General features: G+C 47.8%; 1 protein-coding gene across 2 annotated transcripts in view; it reads left to right on the top strand.

Moving 5' to 3' along the window:
• The window catches only part of syngap1a (synaptic Ras GTPase activating protein 1a), a 115,064-nt gene that overhangs the window by 69,884 nt on the left and 27,681 nt on the right, over positions 1-17,499 (top strand). For both annotated transcript variants that reach the window (XM_055630259.1, XM_055630260.1), the window contains exons 10-11: positions 1,983-2,144; positions 6,031-6,239. In XM_055630259.1, the coding sequence (XP_055486234.1) occupies positions 1,983-2,144; positions 6,031-6,239 (371 nt within the window). The remainder of the gene's footprint in view (positions 1-1,982; positions 2,145-6,030; positions 6,240-17,499) is intronic.

Here is a 17,499-nt window from a genome sequence, read left to right as displayed (position 1 = left end):
TTAGATGCAGGAGTAGGCCATTCGGCCCTTCGAGCCTGCACCGCCATTCAATATGATCATGGCTGATCATCCAACTCAGTATCCCGTACTTGCCTTCTCTCCATACCCTCTGATCCCCTTAGCCACAAGGGCCACATCTAACTCCCTCTTAAATATAGCCAATGAACTGGCCTCAACTACCCTCTGTGGCAGAGAGTTCCAGAGATTCACCACTCTCTGTGTGAAAAAAAGTTCTCCTCATCTCGGTTTTTTAAAGGATTTCCCCCTTATCCTTAAGCTGTGACCCCTTGTCCTGGACTTCCCCAACATCGGGAACAATCTTCCTGCATCTAGCCTGTCCAACCCCTTAAGAATTTTGTAAGTTTCTATAAGATCCCCTCTCAATCTCCTAAATTCTAGAGAGTATAAACCAAGTCTATCCAGTCTTTCTTCATAAGACAGTCCTGACATCCCAGGAATCAGTCTGGTGAACCTTCTCTGCACTCCCTCTATGGCAATAATGTCCTTCCTCAGATTTGGAGACCAAAACTGCACGCAATACTCCAGGTGTGGTCTCACCAAGACCCTGTACAACTGCAGTAGAACCTCCCTGCTCCTATACTCAAATCCTTTTGCAATGAAAGCTAACATACCATTCGCTTTCTTCACTGCCTGCTGCACCTGCATGCCTACCTTCAATGACTGGTGTACCATGACACCCAGGTCTCGCTGCATCTCCCCCTTTCCCAATCGGCCACCATTTAGATAATAGTCTGCTTTCCCGTTTTTGCCACCAAAATGGATAACCTCACATTTATCCACATTATACTGCATCTGCCAAACATTTGCCCACTCACCCAGCCTATCCAAGACACCTTGCAGTCTCCTAGCATCCTCCTCACACCTAACACTGCCCCCCAGCTTAGTGTCATCCGCAAACTTGGAGATATTGCCTTCAATTCCCTCATCCAGATCATTAATATATATTGTAAATAGCTGGGGTCCCAGTACTGAGCCTTGCGGTACCCCACTAGTCACTGCCTGCCATTGTGAAATGGTTCTGAACTACTATCTACCTCATCGGGGAGCGTCGGACTGTCTTTGATTGGACTCTGTGTGTGGGAGGTAACAGCAGATGCCATATTAAGGTGGTGCAGCAGTAGAGTTGCTGCCTTGATCCGGGTTCAATCCACTGTTAGACTTGTGTACGAGGGGAAAAAATTGCTGATTAGTTTAGAGATACAGTGTGGAAACAGGCCCTTCAGCCCACCAGGTCCACCCCGACCTACAATCACCCCGTACACTAGTTCCATCCTACACTCTAGGGACAATCCCTATACGTTGCCTGGGTTTCAGCAACTAAGTTACAGAGAAAGGTTGAACAAGTTAGGGCTTTATTCATTGGAGCGCAGAAGGTTAAGGGGGGACTTGATAGAGGTTTTTAAAATGATGAGAGGGATAGACAGAGTTGACGTGGAAAAGCTTTTCCCACTGAGAGTAGGGAAGATTCAAACAAGGGGACATGACATGAGAATTAAGGGACTGAAGTTTAGGGGTAACATGAGGGGGAACTTCTTTACTCAGAGAGTGGTAGCTGTGTCGAATGAGCTTCCAGTGAAGGTGTGGCGGAGGCAGGTTCATTGGTATCATTTTAAAAATAAATTGGATAGTTATATGGATGGGAAGGGAATGGAGGGTTATGGTCTGAGCGCAGGTATATGGGACTAGGGGAGATTATGTGTTCGGCACGGACTAGAAGGGTCGAGATGGCCTGTTTCCGTGCTGTAATTGTTATTGTTATATGGTGTCGTAAGTCGGTCGGTTGGTCGTTCTGTCGATTCAGATTCAATTTTAATTGTCATTGTCAGTGTACAGTACAGAGACAACGAAATGCATTAGACAACGATGGGGATATTGAGCTAGGATGTGTAAAGTGCATTTCATATTGCTTCAGACTGCTGATGTTATTTGTGACTACTGTCTATTCTGTTCCCCCCCACCAGGCCTCCCACTCCCCATCCACGCTGCACCCCGTCACCCCGTCTGAGCGGACAGTCGCCTGGGTGACCAACATGACCCACCTCTCCGCCGACATCGAGAGCTCGCACCTGGAACGGGAAGAGTACAAACTGCGGGAATACTCCAAATCCATGGATGAGAGCAAGGTGAAAACGGGACGGTGTTGGCGAGGGGTTGTCGGCGGCTCGACAAGTAATGGGCCTGTCCAACTTAGGCGATTTCTCCACACCACCACCGGCGACTCGGTTTGTGTCGCTGGTGGTCGCCCTGAGTCGTCTCCTCAGTCGCGCAAGAGTCGTAGCGTCTTTCTGGTTGCCGCTAACTTTTCAACACGTTGACAAATTTTCGACGACTGGGTTTGGCGCCAATGAGCGTAGCTTGACGTAGGTTGTCGCCAGAATGACGTAGGTTACAATACAATACAATACAATACAATTTATTTGTCACTTGAACCTCATAGAGGCTCAAGTGAAATGTTGTTTCTGCAGTCATACATACCATATAACCATATAACAATTACAGCACGGAAACAGGCCATCTCGACCCTTCTAGTCCGTGCCGAACACATCATCTCCCCTAGTCCCATATACCTGCGCTCAGACCATAACCCTCCATTCCCTTCCCATCCATATAACTATCCAATTTATTTTTAAATGATAAAAACGAACCTGCCTCCACCACCTTCACTGGAAGCTCATTCCACACAGCTACCACTCTCTGAGTAAAGAAGTTCCCCCTCATGTTACCCCTAAACTTCAGTCCCTTAATTCTCATGTCATGTCCCCTTGTTTGAATCTTCCCTACTCTCAGTGGGAAAAGCTTGTCCACGCCAACTCTGTCTATCCCTCTCATCATTTTAAAAACCTCTATCAAGTCCCTCCTTAACCTTCTGCGCTCCAAAGAATAAAGCCCTAACTTGTTCAACCTTTCTCTGTAACTTAGTTGTTGAAACCCAGGCAACATTCTAGTAAATCTCCTCTGTACTCTCTCTATTTTGTTGACATCCTTCCTATAATTAGGCGACCAAAATTGTACCCCATACTCCAGAATTGGCCTCACCAATGCCTTGTACAATTTTAACTTTACATCCCAACTTCTATACTCAATGTTATTATTATTGTTTTACATCCCAGCATCCAATACAATACAATACAATACAATTTATTTGTCACTTGAACCTCATAGAGGCTCAAGTGAAATGTTGTTTCTACAGTCATACATACAAGATAAAAAAGACCCAAGGCACAACACAATTTACACAGACATCCATCACAGCGCATCTCCACCTCGCTGTGATGGAAGGCAAAAAAACGTATCTCTCCCCTGCACTCCCGTCTCCCCCCGATGTCAGAGTCAGAGTCAGAGCCCCCAGCGGGCGATAACAATTGTCCCGCGGCCATTAACGCCGCGCCGGGCGATGCAAGGCCGCGCTCCGGGTCTTGTTGTTGGGCGCTGGCAAAGTCCCGCAGCCGTTGAAGCCGCGCCGGGCGGTGATGTCAGGCCCCGCTCCAGGTCATCCTTGACCCCGCGACTCGGGCGGGAGAAGTCGCCGTTGCGGAAGCCCCAAAAAGCGGTCTCCCAGCAGGGACCCGCGGGCTCCCGGTGTCACTGTCCACCAGACCTGCGGTTGGAGCCTCCAAATCCCCGGGGTCAGGTCGGGTCGCAGCTACCCTCTGTGGCAGAGAGTTCCAGAGATTCACCACTCTCTGTGTGAAAAAAGTTCTCCTCATCTCGGTTTTAAAGGATTTCCCCCTTATCCTTAAGCTGTGACCCCTTGTCCTGGACTTCCCCAACATCGGGAACAATCTTCCTGCATCTAGCCTGTCCAACCCCTTAAGAATTTTGTAAGTTTCTATAAGATCCCCTCTCAATCTCCTAAATTCTAGAGAGTATAAACCAAGTCTATCCAGTCTTTCTTCATAAGACAGTCCTGACATCCCAGGAATCAGTCTGGTGAACCATCTCTGCACTCCCTCTATGGCAATAATGTCCTTCCTCAGATTTGGAGACCAAAACTGTACGCAATACTCCAGGTGTGGTCTCACCAATAGACATAGGCAGTGATGCGTGGTCGGGCACAGCGCCCCAGGATTTTGGGATTCACATGGGGCGCTGTGCGCGACCACGCATCACTGCCTATGTCACTATGCACCATGCGTGCGTAATGCACGCCATCACGCCATTATTATCTAAATGGTGGCCGATTGGGAAAGGGGGAGATGCAGCGAGACCTGGGTGTCATGGTACACCAGTCATTGAAGGTAGGCATGCAGGTGCAGCAGGCAGTAAAGAAAGCGAATGGTATGTTAGCTTTCATTGCAAAAGGATTTGAGTATAGGAGCAGGGAGGTTCTACTGCAGTTGTACAGGGTCTTGGTGAGACCACACCTGGAGTATTGCGTACAGTTTTGGTCTCCAAATCTGAGGAAGGACATTATTGCCATAGAGGGAGTGCAGAGACGGTTCACCAGACTGATTCCTGGGATGTCAGGACTGTCTTATGAAGAAAGACTGGATAGACTTGGTTTATACTCTCTAGAATTTAGGAGATTGAGAGGGGATCTTCTAGAAACTTACAAAATTCTTAAGGGGTTGGACAGACTAGATGCAGGAAGATTGTTCCCGATGTTGGGGAAGTCCAGGACAAGGGGTCACAGCTTAAGGATAAAGGGGAGAAATCCTTTAAAACCGAGATGAGAAGAACTTTTTTCACACAGAGAGTGGTGAATCTCTGGAACTCTCTGCCACAGAGGGTAGTCGAGGCCACACAGTTCATTGGCTATATTTAAGAGGGAGTTAGATGTGGCCCTTGTGGCTAAGGGGATCAGGGGGTATGGAGAGAAGGCAGGTACGGGATACTGAGTTGGATGATCAGCCATGATCATATTGAATGGCGGTGCAGGCTATTTGTGTGTAATGTATGGCTGCAGAAACGGCATTTCGTTTGGACCTCCAGGGGTCCAAATGACAATTGAATTGACTCTTGACTCTCTTGACTCTTGACTCTCGAATGGCCGAATGGCCTACTCCTGCACCTAATTTCTATGTTTCTATGTTTCTATGTTTCTATCACGGGCACGTAAATGACACGCAAATGTTGCCCAAGTGGGACAGGCCCTTAACCCTCTCTTGAAAACATCCAGTGAATTGGCCTCCACTGCCTTCTGTGGCGGAGAATTCCACTCGGGTCGAGGGGACAGTCGGGGTGGGGATGGTTCCGTGGTGATGGTGGGGCAGCCCGCGGGTCGCTACATACGCTGGTTACGTGTAATCGGTCTCCCCTGCCTCCCCCCGTATACATGCAGGGGCAACGGCGAGTGTGTGTAGAGGGTCAACACCTTCCGGTTTCTCGGTGTCCATATCGCTGCTGACATCTCCTGGACGGACAACACGACAGCGGTCATCAAGAAGGCTCAGCAGCGGCTGCACTTCCTGAGGGTCCTCAGGAAGCACAACCTGGACTCTAACCTGCTGCTGACCTTCTACCGCTCGTCCATCGAGAGCCTGCTGACATACTGCATTACAGCATGGTATGGCAGCTGCACCATGGCAGACAGGGAGAGGCTTCAGAGGGTAACCAGGACAGCGCAGAGGATCATTGGCTGCCCTCTCCCCTCCCTGATGGACATCTACACCTCCCGCTGCCTTAGCAGGGCAAAGAAGATCATCAAAGACAGCTCCCATCCTGCGTTTGGACTGTTCGACCTGCTGCCCTCTGGAAGGCGCTATAGGTGCATCAAATCCAGGACAAACAGACTCAGGAATAGCTGCTTTCCGAGAATTATATCTACTATAAATTCAAATTCACACATGCACTGACTACACAGCCCAACACCCGGACTTCCATCTGTATATATGTATATAGCGCCGCAGAATTGTTCACCTATCCCCCCCCCCCCTCCCCCATCTCCCTTCTGTTTTTTGTTTTTCTGTCTCTTGTTTTTTGTGCTAAATTATATGTATGCACTGAGTACGAGCAGCTTTCAGTTTCACTGTACATGTATAGTGACAATAAATGGCATATCGTCAACAGACTCAGTACGAGGAGGAGATACTCTCCCTGAAGGAGCGGCTGCAGATGTCCAACCGCAAGCTGGAGGAGTACGAGCGGCGGCTCATGTCGCAGGAGGAGCAGACGGGGAAGATCCTGCGGGAATACCAGTCCCGTCTGGACGAGAGCGAGACCCGTCTCCGCCGGCAACAGGAGGAAAAGGACGGCCAGATCAAAGGCATCATCAATAGGTAGGTGGTGGAGGCCGGCCCCTCCCACACTGGGCGGTCACGGTGGTGCAGCGGTAGAGTTGCTGCCTTACAGCGAATGCAGCGCCGGGGACCCAGGTTCGATACCGACCACGAGTGCTGTCTGTACGGAGTTTGCACGTTCTCCCCGTGACCTGCGTGGGTTTTCTCCGAGATAACCATATAACAATTACAGCACGGAAACAGGCCATCTCGGCCCTACAAGTCTGTGCCGAACAACTTTTTTTTCCCCTTAGTCCCACCTGCCTGCACTCATACCATAACCCTCCATTCCCTTCTCATCCATATGCCTATCCAATTTATTTTTAAATGATACCAATGAACCTGCCTCCACCACTTCCACTGGAAGCTCATTGCACGGTATGTTGGCTTTCATAGCAAGAGGTGGTATGTTGGCTTTCATAGCTTTCATAGGAAGAGGATTTGAGTATAGGAGCAGGGAGGTTCTACTGCAGTTGTACAGGGTCTTGGTGAGACCACACCTGGAGTATTGCGTACAGTTTTGGTCTCCAAATCTGAGGAAGGACATTATTGCCATAGAGGGAGTGCAGAGACGGTTCACCAGACTGCTTCCTGGGATGTCAGGACTGTCTTATGAAGAAAGACTGGATAGACTTGGTTTATACTCTCTAGAATTTAAGAGATTGAGAGGGGATCTTATAGAAACTTACAAAATTCTTAAGGGGTTGGACAGGCTAGATGCAGGAAGATTGTTCCCGATGTTGGGGAAGTCCAGGACAAGGGGTCACAGCTTAAGGATAAGGGGGAAATCCTTTAAAACCGAGATGAGGAGAACTTTTTTCACACAGAGAGTGGTGAATCTCTGGAACTCTCTGCCACAGAGGGTAGTTGAGGCCAGTTCATTGGCTATATTTAAGAGGGAGTTAGATGTGGCCCTTGTGGCCAAGGGGATCAGAGGGTATGGAGAGAAGGCAGGTACGGGATACTGAGTTGGATGATCAGCCATGATCATATTGAATGGCGGTGCAGGCTCGAAGGGCCGAATGGCCTCTACTCTGCGGAATTCTCTGCCACAGAAGGCAGTGGAGGCCAATTCACTGGATGTTTTCAAGAGAGAGTTAGATTTAGCTCTTAGGGCTAATGGAGTCAAGGGATAGGGGGAGAAGGCAGGTTGTGGATGATTGTGGATGATTAGCCATGATCATATTGAATGGCGGTGCTGGCTCGAAGCGCTGAGTGTCCTACTCCTGCACCTATTGTCTATGTTTCTATCGCTGGTGAGAAGGAATGGGTGATGTTTCCGGTCGAGACCCTTCCTCAGGCAGGAATGGAAAGTGGTCCTTAAGTGTTGTTTGTTAACTAATGTACTTGCATCTCCTCAAGTCGACTTGCCCGAGTTTATCTCATGGGGAATGTTCCTAAACCTGGCTACAAAACCTTTCCCAATTTCTGACCCTATGTTTCAAGTCAAGTCAAGTCAAGTCAAGTCAAGTCAAGTTTATTTGTCACATACACATACGAGATGTGCAGTGAAATGAAAGTGGCAATGCTCGCGGACTTTTGTGCAAAAGACAAACAACAAAACAACCAAACAAATTATAAACACAATCATAACACACATATTCTTTTACATAATAAATAATGGAAGGAAAAACGTTCTGTAGAGTTAGTCCCTGGTGAGATAGGCGTTTACAGTCCGAATTGCCTCTGGGAAGAAACTCCTTCTCAACCTCTCCGTTCTCACTGCATGGCAACGGAGGCGTTTGCCTGACCGTAGCAGCTGGAACAGTCCGTTGCAGGGGTGGAAGGGGTCTCTCATGATTTTGTTTGCTCTGGAGTTGCACCTTCTGTTGTATAGTTCCTGCAGGGGGGTGAGTGAAGTTCCCATAGTGCGTTCGGCTGAACGCACTACTCTCTGCAGAGCCTTCTTGTCCTTGGCAGAGCAATTCCCGAACCAGATGGTAATGTTCTCAGCCCTGACAGAGATATTGAGGTTTGACGCAAAATGCTGGAGTAACTCAGCGGGACAGGCAGCATCTCTGGAGAGAAGGAATGGGTAACGTTTCGGGTCGAGACCCTTCTTCAGACTGATAGAACTGATTGTGATATTGAGGAGTTCAGGGGCTCAAGGTACCGCCATCTGCTGGTCACCGCTTCTTATCACCCAGTCCACAAGTTAAACATAGAAACATAGACTATAGGTGCAGGAGGAGGCCATTCGGCCCTTCGAGGCAGCACCGCCATTCATTGTGATCATGGCTGATCGTCCCCTATCAATAACCCGTGCCTGCCTTCTCCCCATATCCCTTGATTCCACTAGCCCCTAGAGCTCTATCTAACTTTCTCTTAAATCCATCCAGTGATTTGGCCTCCACTGCCCCTGTGGCAGGGAATTCCATATATTCACAACTCTCTGGGTGAAAAAGTTTTTTCTCACTTCAGTCTTAATTGACCTCCCCTTTATTCTAAGACTGTGTGGCCCCTGGTTCTGGACTCGCCCAACATTGGGAACATTTTTCCTGCATCTAGCTTGTCCAGTCCTTTTATAATTTTACATGTTTCTATAAGATCCCCCTCATCCTTCTAAACTCCAGTGAATACAAGCCTAGTCTTTTCAATCTTTCCTCATATGACAGTCCCGCCATCCCAGGGATCAATCTCATGATCCTACGCTGCACTGCCTCAATCACAAGGATGTCCTTCCTCAAATTAGGAGACCCAAACTGTACACAATACTGCAGACAACAGGTTGTCCCCTTTGATTCTCCTTATCACACCTTACGCTTCCTTATCTCTGTGTCTCCCTCCACCCTGACTCTCGATCTGCAGAAGTTGTCCCGACCCGAAACGTCACCCATTCCTTCTCTCCAGAGATGCTGCCTGTCCCGCTGAGTTACTCCAGTTTTTTGTGTCTATCTTTGGAATAACAAATGATTTTACAACTGGATCAGTTGCTAGATTTAGGCTTCATTTAGATTGTAACTGAATTATTGGCACAAGCACAAGTAAACCTTCGATATAGCTTAAGATATAGACAAAAAAAATTGAGTAACAGCGGGACAGGCAGCATCTCTGGGGAAAGGAATGGGTGATGTTTTTGGAATAATGGAAGGAAAAATTGAGTATAGAAGTTGGGATGTAATGTTAAAATTGTACAAGGCATTGGTGAGGCCAATTCTGGAGTATGGTGTACAATTTTGGTCGCCCAATTATAGGAAGGATGTCAACAAAATAGAGAGAGTACAGAGGAGATTTACTAGAATGTTGCCTGGGTTTCAGCAACTAAGTTACAGAGAAAGGTTGAACAAGTTAGGGCTTTATTCTTTGGAGCGCAGAAGGTTAAGGGGGGACTTGATAGAGGTTTTTAAAATGATGAGAGGGATAGACAGAGTTGACGTGGAAAAGCTTTTCCCACTGAGAGTAGGGAAGATTCAAACAAGGGGACATGACATGAGAATTAAGGGACTGAAGTTTAGGGGTAACATGAGGGGGAACTTCTTTACTCAGAGAGTGGTAGCTGTGTGGAATGAGCTTCCAGTGAAGGTGGTGGAGGCAGGTTCGTTTTTATCATTTAAAAATAAATTGGATAGTTATATGGATGGGAAGGGAATGGAGGGTTATGGTCTGAGCGCAGGTATATGGGACATGGGGAGATTATGTGTTCGGCACGGACTAGAAGGGTCGAGATGGCCTGTTTCCGTGCTGTAATTGTTATATGGTTATATGTTTCGGTTCAAGTCAAGTCAAGTTTATTTGTCACATACACATACGAGATGTGCAGTGAAATGAAAGTGGCAATGCTCGCGGACTTTTGTGCAAAAGACAAACAACAAAACAACCAAACAAATTATAAACACAATCATAACACACATATTCTTTTACATAATAAATAATGGAAGGAAAAGCGTTCAGTAGAGTTAGTCCCTGGTGAGATAGGCGTTTACAGTCCGAATTGCCTCTGGGAAGAAACTCCTTCTCAACCTCTCCGTTCTCACCACATGGCAACGGAGGTCAGACTGAGAGTTGGGGGAGAGGGAAACGAGAGATATAGATGGTGATGCAGAGAGATACAGAACAAACAAATGGAAGATATGCAAAAAAGTAATGATGACAAAAAAAACAGGCCATTGTTCACCATGTGCTGGGTGAAAACGAGTCACAGACAATGAGACTCAACAAGGCGACTGTGAAACTAGTGTCGACTACGGTGGGGGAGAGACGGAGAGAGAGGGGATGCAAGGGGGTTACTTGAAGTTAGAGAAATCAATATTGAAACCAAAATATTATAAGCTGCCAAGCAAAACCTGAGGCTGAGACTAGTAGTGAACAGGCAGAATGGCAGGCAGTGGCGAGTGGAGTGCCGCAAGGCTCGGTGTTGGGGCCGCAACTGTTTCCCATATATATTCATGATTTGGAAGAGGGAATTAGCAGCAACACTAGCAAGTTTGCGGTGAATCTGTGGAATTCCCTGCCACAGAGGGCAGTGGAGGCCAAGTCACTGGATGGATTTAAGAGAGAGTTAGATAGAGCTCTAGGGGCTAGTGGAGTCAAGGGATATGGGGAGAAGGCAGGCACGGGTTATTGATAGGGGACGACCAGCCATGATCATATTGAATGGCGGTGCTGGCTCGAAGGGCCGAATGGCCTCCTCCGAATGGCCTCCTATTTTCTATGTTTCTATGAAGCGCTGTTCCTCCAATTTGCACTTGGCCTCATTCTGACAATGGAGGAGATGCTTCATTAGAGCTTACAGCGATATAGGTTCACGGTGAAGGGGAAAAGATTTAATAGGAATCTGAGGGGTAACTTTTTCACACAAAGGGCGGTGGGTGTATGGAACGAGCTGCCAGAGGAGGTAGTTGAGGCTGGGGCTATCCCAACGTTTAAAGAACAGTTAGACAGGTACATGGAGAGGACAGGTTTGGAGGGATATGGACCAAACGCAGGCAGGTGGGACTAGTGTAGATGGGACATGTTGGCCGGTGTGGGCAAGTTGGGCCGAAGGGCCTGTTTCCACACTGTATCACTCTATGACAATATGGAAATATAACTTATAGCATTATACAATACGATACAATGACACTTTATTGTCAGGCCCAGGTCTGTAATTAGTTTTTGCATACAGCCATACAATAAATCAACGAACACAACACATTGTATTGTATTCAAATTTATTTTCATTGTCTCAATTAGAGACAACGAAATGAATTTCCCTTTACAGTCAGTATCATAAAAATAAATAAATAATAAATATTAAAACATATTTTTAAAAAAATAGAATTTAAAAAAAAGCACACACACAGAAAGTCCACGACACAACATAACATGAATGGCATCAAGGTGAGGATGGCACCATAGTCCAGCCTAGCCTCCCCTCCGTGTTCATCCGTGGTCGGGGCCTTCCGAGCACCCGCAGTCGCCACCCCGGGTGGCCCGATGTTCAGGCCCTCACGCCGGGCTGGTGGAACACCGACGGTGAGCATCCTCCTCCTCAGCGGCCCGGACCTCCCGATCAGCCGCCTCCCGCTGCCGGAGTCCGCAGCTCCCGAGTCCGCAGGCCGAGCCGGGCAGAGTCGCAGGACCATCAGCGCCGCCCGCGTTGGGAGCTCCGCAAACCGCAGCTCCAGGATGTCGGTGCAGCAGGTCCAGCACTCCGGGCTCCAGACGGCGACCCCCGGTAAGGCATCGCCAGCCCCGCGATGTTCCAGCGCTGTCCCGCCCGCCCGCCGCTGCTGGAGCTCCGGTCGATCCCGGCAGGAAAGGCCGCTGTGGGGGGGGCGAGGACGCGACTCGGATAATAGTCGCGTCCTCACCAGGAAGCGGCTGAAGGACGGTATCCCCCGCACCGTGCCCTCTTCCCCCACATAAAGACATTAAAAAAATCATAAAAAATCATAAAAAACGCACATCAACATAACTAAATAAACAAAAAAACAAAAGCACACAATAGAGTCCAGCATAAAACATCCCCACATAGCAGAATCAAAAAGGTTCCCACTGTGAGGTCAGATCTTATAGAAACTTACAAAATTCTTAAGGGGTTGGACAGGCTAGATGCAGGAAGATTGCTCCCGATGTTGGGGAAGTCCAGGACAAGGGGTCACAGCTTAAGGATAAGGGGGAAATCCTTTTAAAACCGAGATGAGAAGAACATTTTTTCACACAGAGAGTGGTGAATCTCTGGAACTCTCTGCCACAGAGGGTAGTCGAGGCCACAGTTCATTGGCTATATTTAAGAGGGAGTTAGATGTGGCCCTTGTGGGCTAAGGGGATCAGGGGGTATGGAGAGAAGGCAGGTACGGGATACTGAGTTGGATGATCAGCCATGATCATATTGAATGGCGGTGCAGGCTCGAAGGGCCGAATGGCCTACTCCTGCACCTAATTTCTATGTTTCTATAACAATATAGCGTGTTGGCACCATGTGACGGTAAGTTTATGCAGTGTGTATAACCTGCCCCCTGGGATGCCAGAACGTGGAAGGGAGTACTGTGACCAAACTTGGCCATTTAATGAATAATTGCGCAAAGACCATGGAATATTGCCATGGAAAAACTAAGGCAGGCCATACTCTGCCAAACATCCATCGCTGGCTCCACTTTTGCAGCAGATGTCAGGAACGCTCATGATCAACAATTCCCACGGAATAATCGAGATGTTTTTTTTTATTGTTACTAAAAAAAAATCACGCCGGTTTTTAGTGCAGTTTAGTTTAGAGTTACAGCGCGGAAACAGGCCCTTCGGCCCACCCAGTCTGTGCTGTCCAGCGATCCCCGCACACTAACACTATCCTACACACACACTAGGGACAATTTTACACTTATACCAAGTATATAAACTCAATAGACAATAGACAATAGGTGCAGGAGGAGGCCATTCGGCCCTTCGAGCCAGCACCGCCATTCAATGTGATCATGGCTGATCATCCCCAATCAGTACCCCGTTCCTGCCTTCTCCCCATATCCCCTGACTCCGCTATCTTTAAGAGCCCTATCTAGCTCTTTCTTGAAAGCATCCAGAGAACCGGCCTCCACCGCACTCTGAGGCAGAAAATTCCACAAAAAGTGTTTCCTCGTCTCCATTCTAAATGGCTTACTCCTTATTCTTAAACTGTGTGGCCCCTGGTTCTGGACTTCCCCAACATCGGGAACATGTTTCCTGCCTCTAGTGTGTCCATACCCTTAACAATCTTATATGTTTCAATGAGATCTCCTCTCATCCTTCTAAACTCCAGAGTGTACAAGCCCAGCCGCTCCATTCTCTCAGCACATGACAGTCCCGCCATCCCGGGAATTCACCTTGTAAACCTACGCTGCACTCCCTCAATAGCAAGAATGTCCTTCCTCAAATTAGGGGACCAAAACTGCACACAATACTCCAGGTGTGGTCTCACTAGGGCTCTGTACAACTGCAGAACGACCTCTTTGCTCCTATATTCAATTCCTCTTGTTATAAAGGCCAACATGCCATTCGCTTTCTTCACTGCCTGCTGTACCTGCATCCTTACTTTCTTAGACTGATGAACAAGGACCCCCAGATCCCGTTGTACTTCCCCTTTTCCCAACTCAAGCCAATTAACCTACAAACCTGCACGTCTTTGGAGTGTGGGAGGAAACCGAAGATCTCGGAGAAAACCCACGCAGGTCACGGGGAGAACGTGCAAACTCCGTACAGACAGCGCCCGTAGTCGGGATCGAACCTGTATCTCCGGGTGTTGCAAACACTCTAAGGCAGCAACTCTACCGCTGCGCCACCGTGACTGCCCATAATTGTTAATGTTCCAATCAAACTGGCTATAAGGATGAAGCCTTCAGTAGATCCGTGTAGGAAGGAATGGCAGATCCTGGTTTACACTGAAGATAGACTGTGGAGTGAAGAGCTGGAGTAACTCAGCGGGACAGGCAGCATCTCTGGAGAGAAGGAATGGGTGACGTTTCGACTACGGGTGCTGTCTGTACGGAGTTTGCACGTTCTCCCCGTGACCTGCGTGGGTTTTCTCCAAGATCTTCAGTTTCCTCCCACTCTCCAAAGACGTGCAGGTTTGTAGGTTAATTGGCTTGGTAAATCTAAATTGCCCCTGGCGTGTGTAGGATAGTGTTAGTGTGCGGGGATCGCTGGTCGGCGCGGACACGGTGGGCCGAAGGGCCTGTTTCCCTGCTGTATCTCTAAACAAAACAAAGATATAGCATGGAAACAGGCCCTTCTGTCCAACGTGTCCGTGCCGACCAGCGACCCCCGCACACTAACACTATCCTACACACACTAGGGACAATTTTTACATTCACCCCAAGCCAATTAAGCTACAAACCTGCACGTTTTTGGAGTGTGGGAGGAAACCAAAGTTCCCAGAGAAAACCAACGCAGGTCACGGGGAGAACGTGCAAACTCCGTACAGGCAGCACCCGTAGCCGGGATCGAACACGGGTCTCTGGGGCTGTGAGGGTGAATGGAACAAGCTGCCAGAGGAGGTGGTTGAGGCTGGGACTATCCCAGCGTTTCAGAAACAGTTAGACAGGTACGTGGATAGGACAGGTTTGGAGGGATATGGGCCAAACGCAGGCAGGTGGGACTAGTGTAGCTGGGACATGTTGGCCGGTATGGACAAGTAGGGCCGAAGGGCCTGTTTCCACACTGTATCACTCTATGACTCCAAATCTGAGGAAAGACATTCTTGCCATAGAGGGAGTACAGAGAAGGTTCACCAGACTGATTCCTGGGATGGCAGGACTTTCATATGAAGAAAGACTGGATAGACTCGGCTTGTACTCGCTAGAAATTAGAAGATTGAGGGGGGGGATCTTATAGAATCTTACAAAATTCTTAAGGGGTTGGACAGGCTAGATGCAGGAAGATTGTTCCCGATGTTGGGGAAGTCCAGGACAAGGGGCCACACACAGTTTAAGGATAAAGGGGAAATCTTTTAGGACCGAGATGAGAAGAACTTTTTTCACACAGAGAGTGGTGAATCTCTGGAACTCTCTGCCACAGAGGGTAGTTGAGGCCACAGTTCATTGGCTATATTTAAGAGGGAGTTTAGATGTGGCTAAAGGGATCAGGGGGTATGGCGAGAAGACAGGTGCAGGATACTGAGTTGGATGATCAGCCATGATCATATTGAATGGCGGTGCAGGCTCGAAGGGCCGAATGGCCTACTCCTGCACCTATTTTCTATGTTTCTATGACACTGAATGAATGGTTTGTTACTCCGAATCCCTTACAAGGCTCTACAGGATAGTTGGGAAACACCAGATAGGTTTGGCCTAGAATTACAATTAGCCCAACAATAGAATCTGCATGTTTTGATCTGTTAGAACCAGTGGGAGTACTTCCAGCTCCAACCACACCTTTACCAACACCAGCTATTTTATTTCCAGTTCTTTCAAATCTAAATTTAATCCTCAAGCACGTGAAAATGCTTGCATCGAAAATTTCCCGGTACATTTATCCCGTGATAAGCACTAAATGCTGGAGATTAACAAATGTATAACTTAAGAGTTGATTTTATTCAGCTCAAGAAGGAACTGCAGATGCTGGGAAATTGAAGGTAGACAAAAAATGCTGGAGAAACTCAGTGGGGTGAGGCAGTATCTATGGAGCGAAGGATATAGGCAACATTTCGGGTCGAACTGAAGAAGGATCTGAAGAACTAAGTTACAGAGAAAGGTTGAACAAGTTAGGGCTTTATTCTTTGGAGCGCAGAAGGTTAAGGGGGGACTTGATAGAGGTTTTTAAAATGATGAGAGGGATAGACAGAGTTGACGTGGAAAAGCTTTTCCCACTGAGAGTAGGGAAGATTCAAACAAGGGGACAAGACATGAGAATTAAGGGACTGAAGTTTAGGGGTAATATGAGGGGGAACTTCTTTACTCAGAGAGTGGTAGCTGTGTGGAATGAGCTTCCAGTGAAGGTGGTGGAGGCAGGTTCGTTTTTATCATTTAAAAATAAATTGGATAGTTATATGGATGGGAAGGGAATGGAGGGTTATGGTCTGAGCGCAGGTATATGGGACTAGGGGGAGATTATGTGTTCGGCACGGACTAGAAGGGTCGAGATGGCCTGTTTCCGTGCTGTAATTGCTATATGGTTATATGGACTTCAGAATTAAGGGACAGAAGTTTAGGGGTAATATGAGGGGGAACTTCTTTACGCAGAGAGTGGTGGCGGTGTGGAATGAGCTCCCAGTGGAAGTGGTGGAGGCAGTTTCATTGGTATCATTTAAAATAAATTGGATAGGCATATGGATGAGAAAGGAATGGAGGGTTATGGTATGAGTGCAGGCAGGTGGGACTAAGGGGAAAAAAAAGTTGTTCGGCACGGACTTGTAGGGCCGAGATGGCCTGTTTCCGTGCTGTAATTGTTATATGGTTATATGGTGTCTTGTCATATGAGAACAAACATATGTTAATGGATGGTGCCAAAATGCGTGGGAAAGCAGGAACTTGCAAGGGGAAGGCAAGTGTTCACTCAGCCTGACGTATACTTAGCAACACAGCCACTAAATGCCACCTGGCATTTATAACTCTGCGATTGGGTTCTGAAAATACGTTTTGTTGCTAAAGCCTTCCAATTGTCGATCAAACATCGCTCGCAGCAGTAGCAATGAAACACATTGGAGAAAGATTTCTAACAGAGGTCACCATTGTAACATTGGAGAATTGGAGCGGTAATCTCTGCCCAGCCAGTCCCAGAAAGAGCATTAAAATACTGCCTCGACTGAGCTCAAAAGTGATGGGAGCAAAATTAGGCCATTCGGCCCATCAAGTCAAGTCAAGTCAAGTCAAGTTTATTTGTCACATACACATACGAGATGTGCAGTGAAATGAAAGTGGCAATGCTCGCGGACTTTTGCGCAAAAGACAAACAACAAAACAACCAAACAAATTATAAACACAATCTATTCTTTTACATAATAAATAATGGAAGGAAAAAACGTTCAGTAGAGTTAGTCCCTGGTGAGGTAGGCGTTTACAGTCCGAATTGCCTCTGGGAAGAAACTCCTTCTCAACCTCTCCGTTCTCACCGCATGGCAACGGAGGCGTTTGCCTGACCGTAGCAGCTGGAACAGTCCGTTGCAGGGGTGGAAGGGGTCTCCCATCAAGTCTACTCCGCCATTCAATCACGGCTGATCTATCTCTCCCTCCTAACCCCATTCTCCTGCCTTCTCCCCGTAACTCCTGATACCCGCACTAATCAAGAATCTATCTATCTCTGCCTTCTAAATATCCACTGACTTGTGGCCTCCACAGCCGTCTGTGGCAATGAATTCCACAGATTCACCACC

This window comes from Leucoraja erinacea, unplaced genomic scaffold, assembly GCF_028641065.1.
Source record: "Leucoraja erinacea ecotype New England unplaced genomic scaffold, Leri_hhj_1 Leri_294S, whole genome shotgun sequence".
Lineage (NCBI taxonomy): Eukaryota > Metazoa > Chordata > Chondrichthyes > Rajiformes > Rajidae > Leucoraja > Leucoraja erinaceus.
Note: the sequence above shows the minus strand (reverse complement) of the source record. Positions and strands in the feature narration are given on the sequence as shown.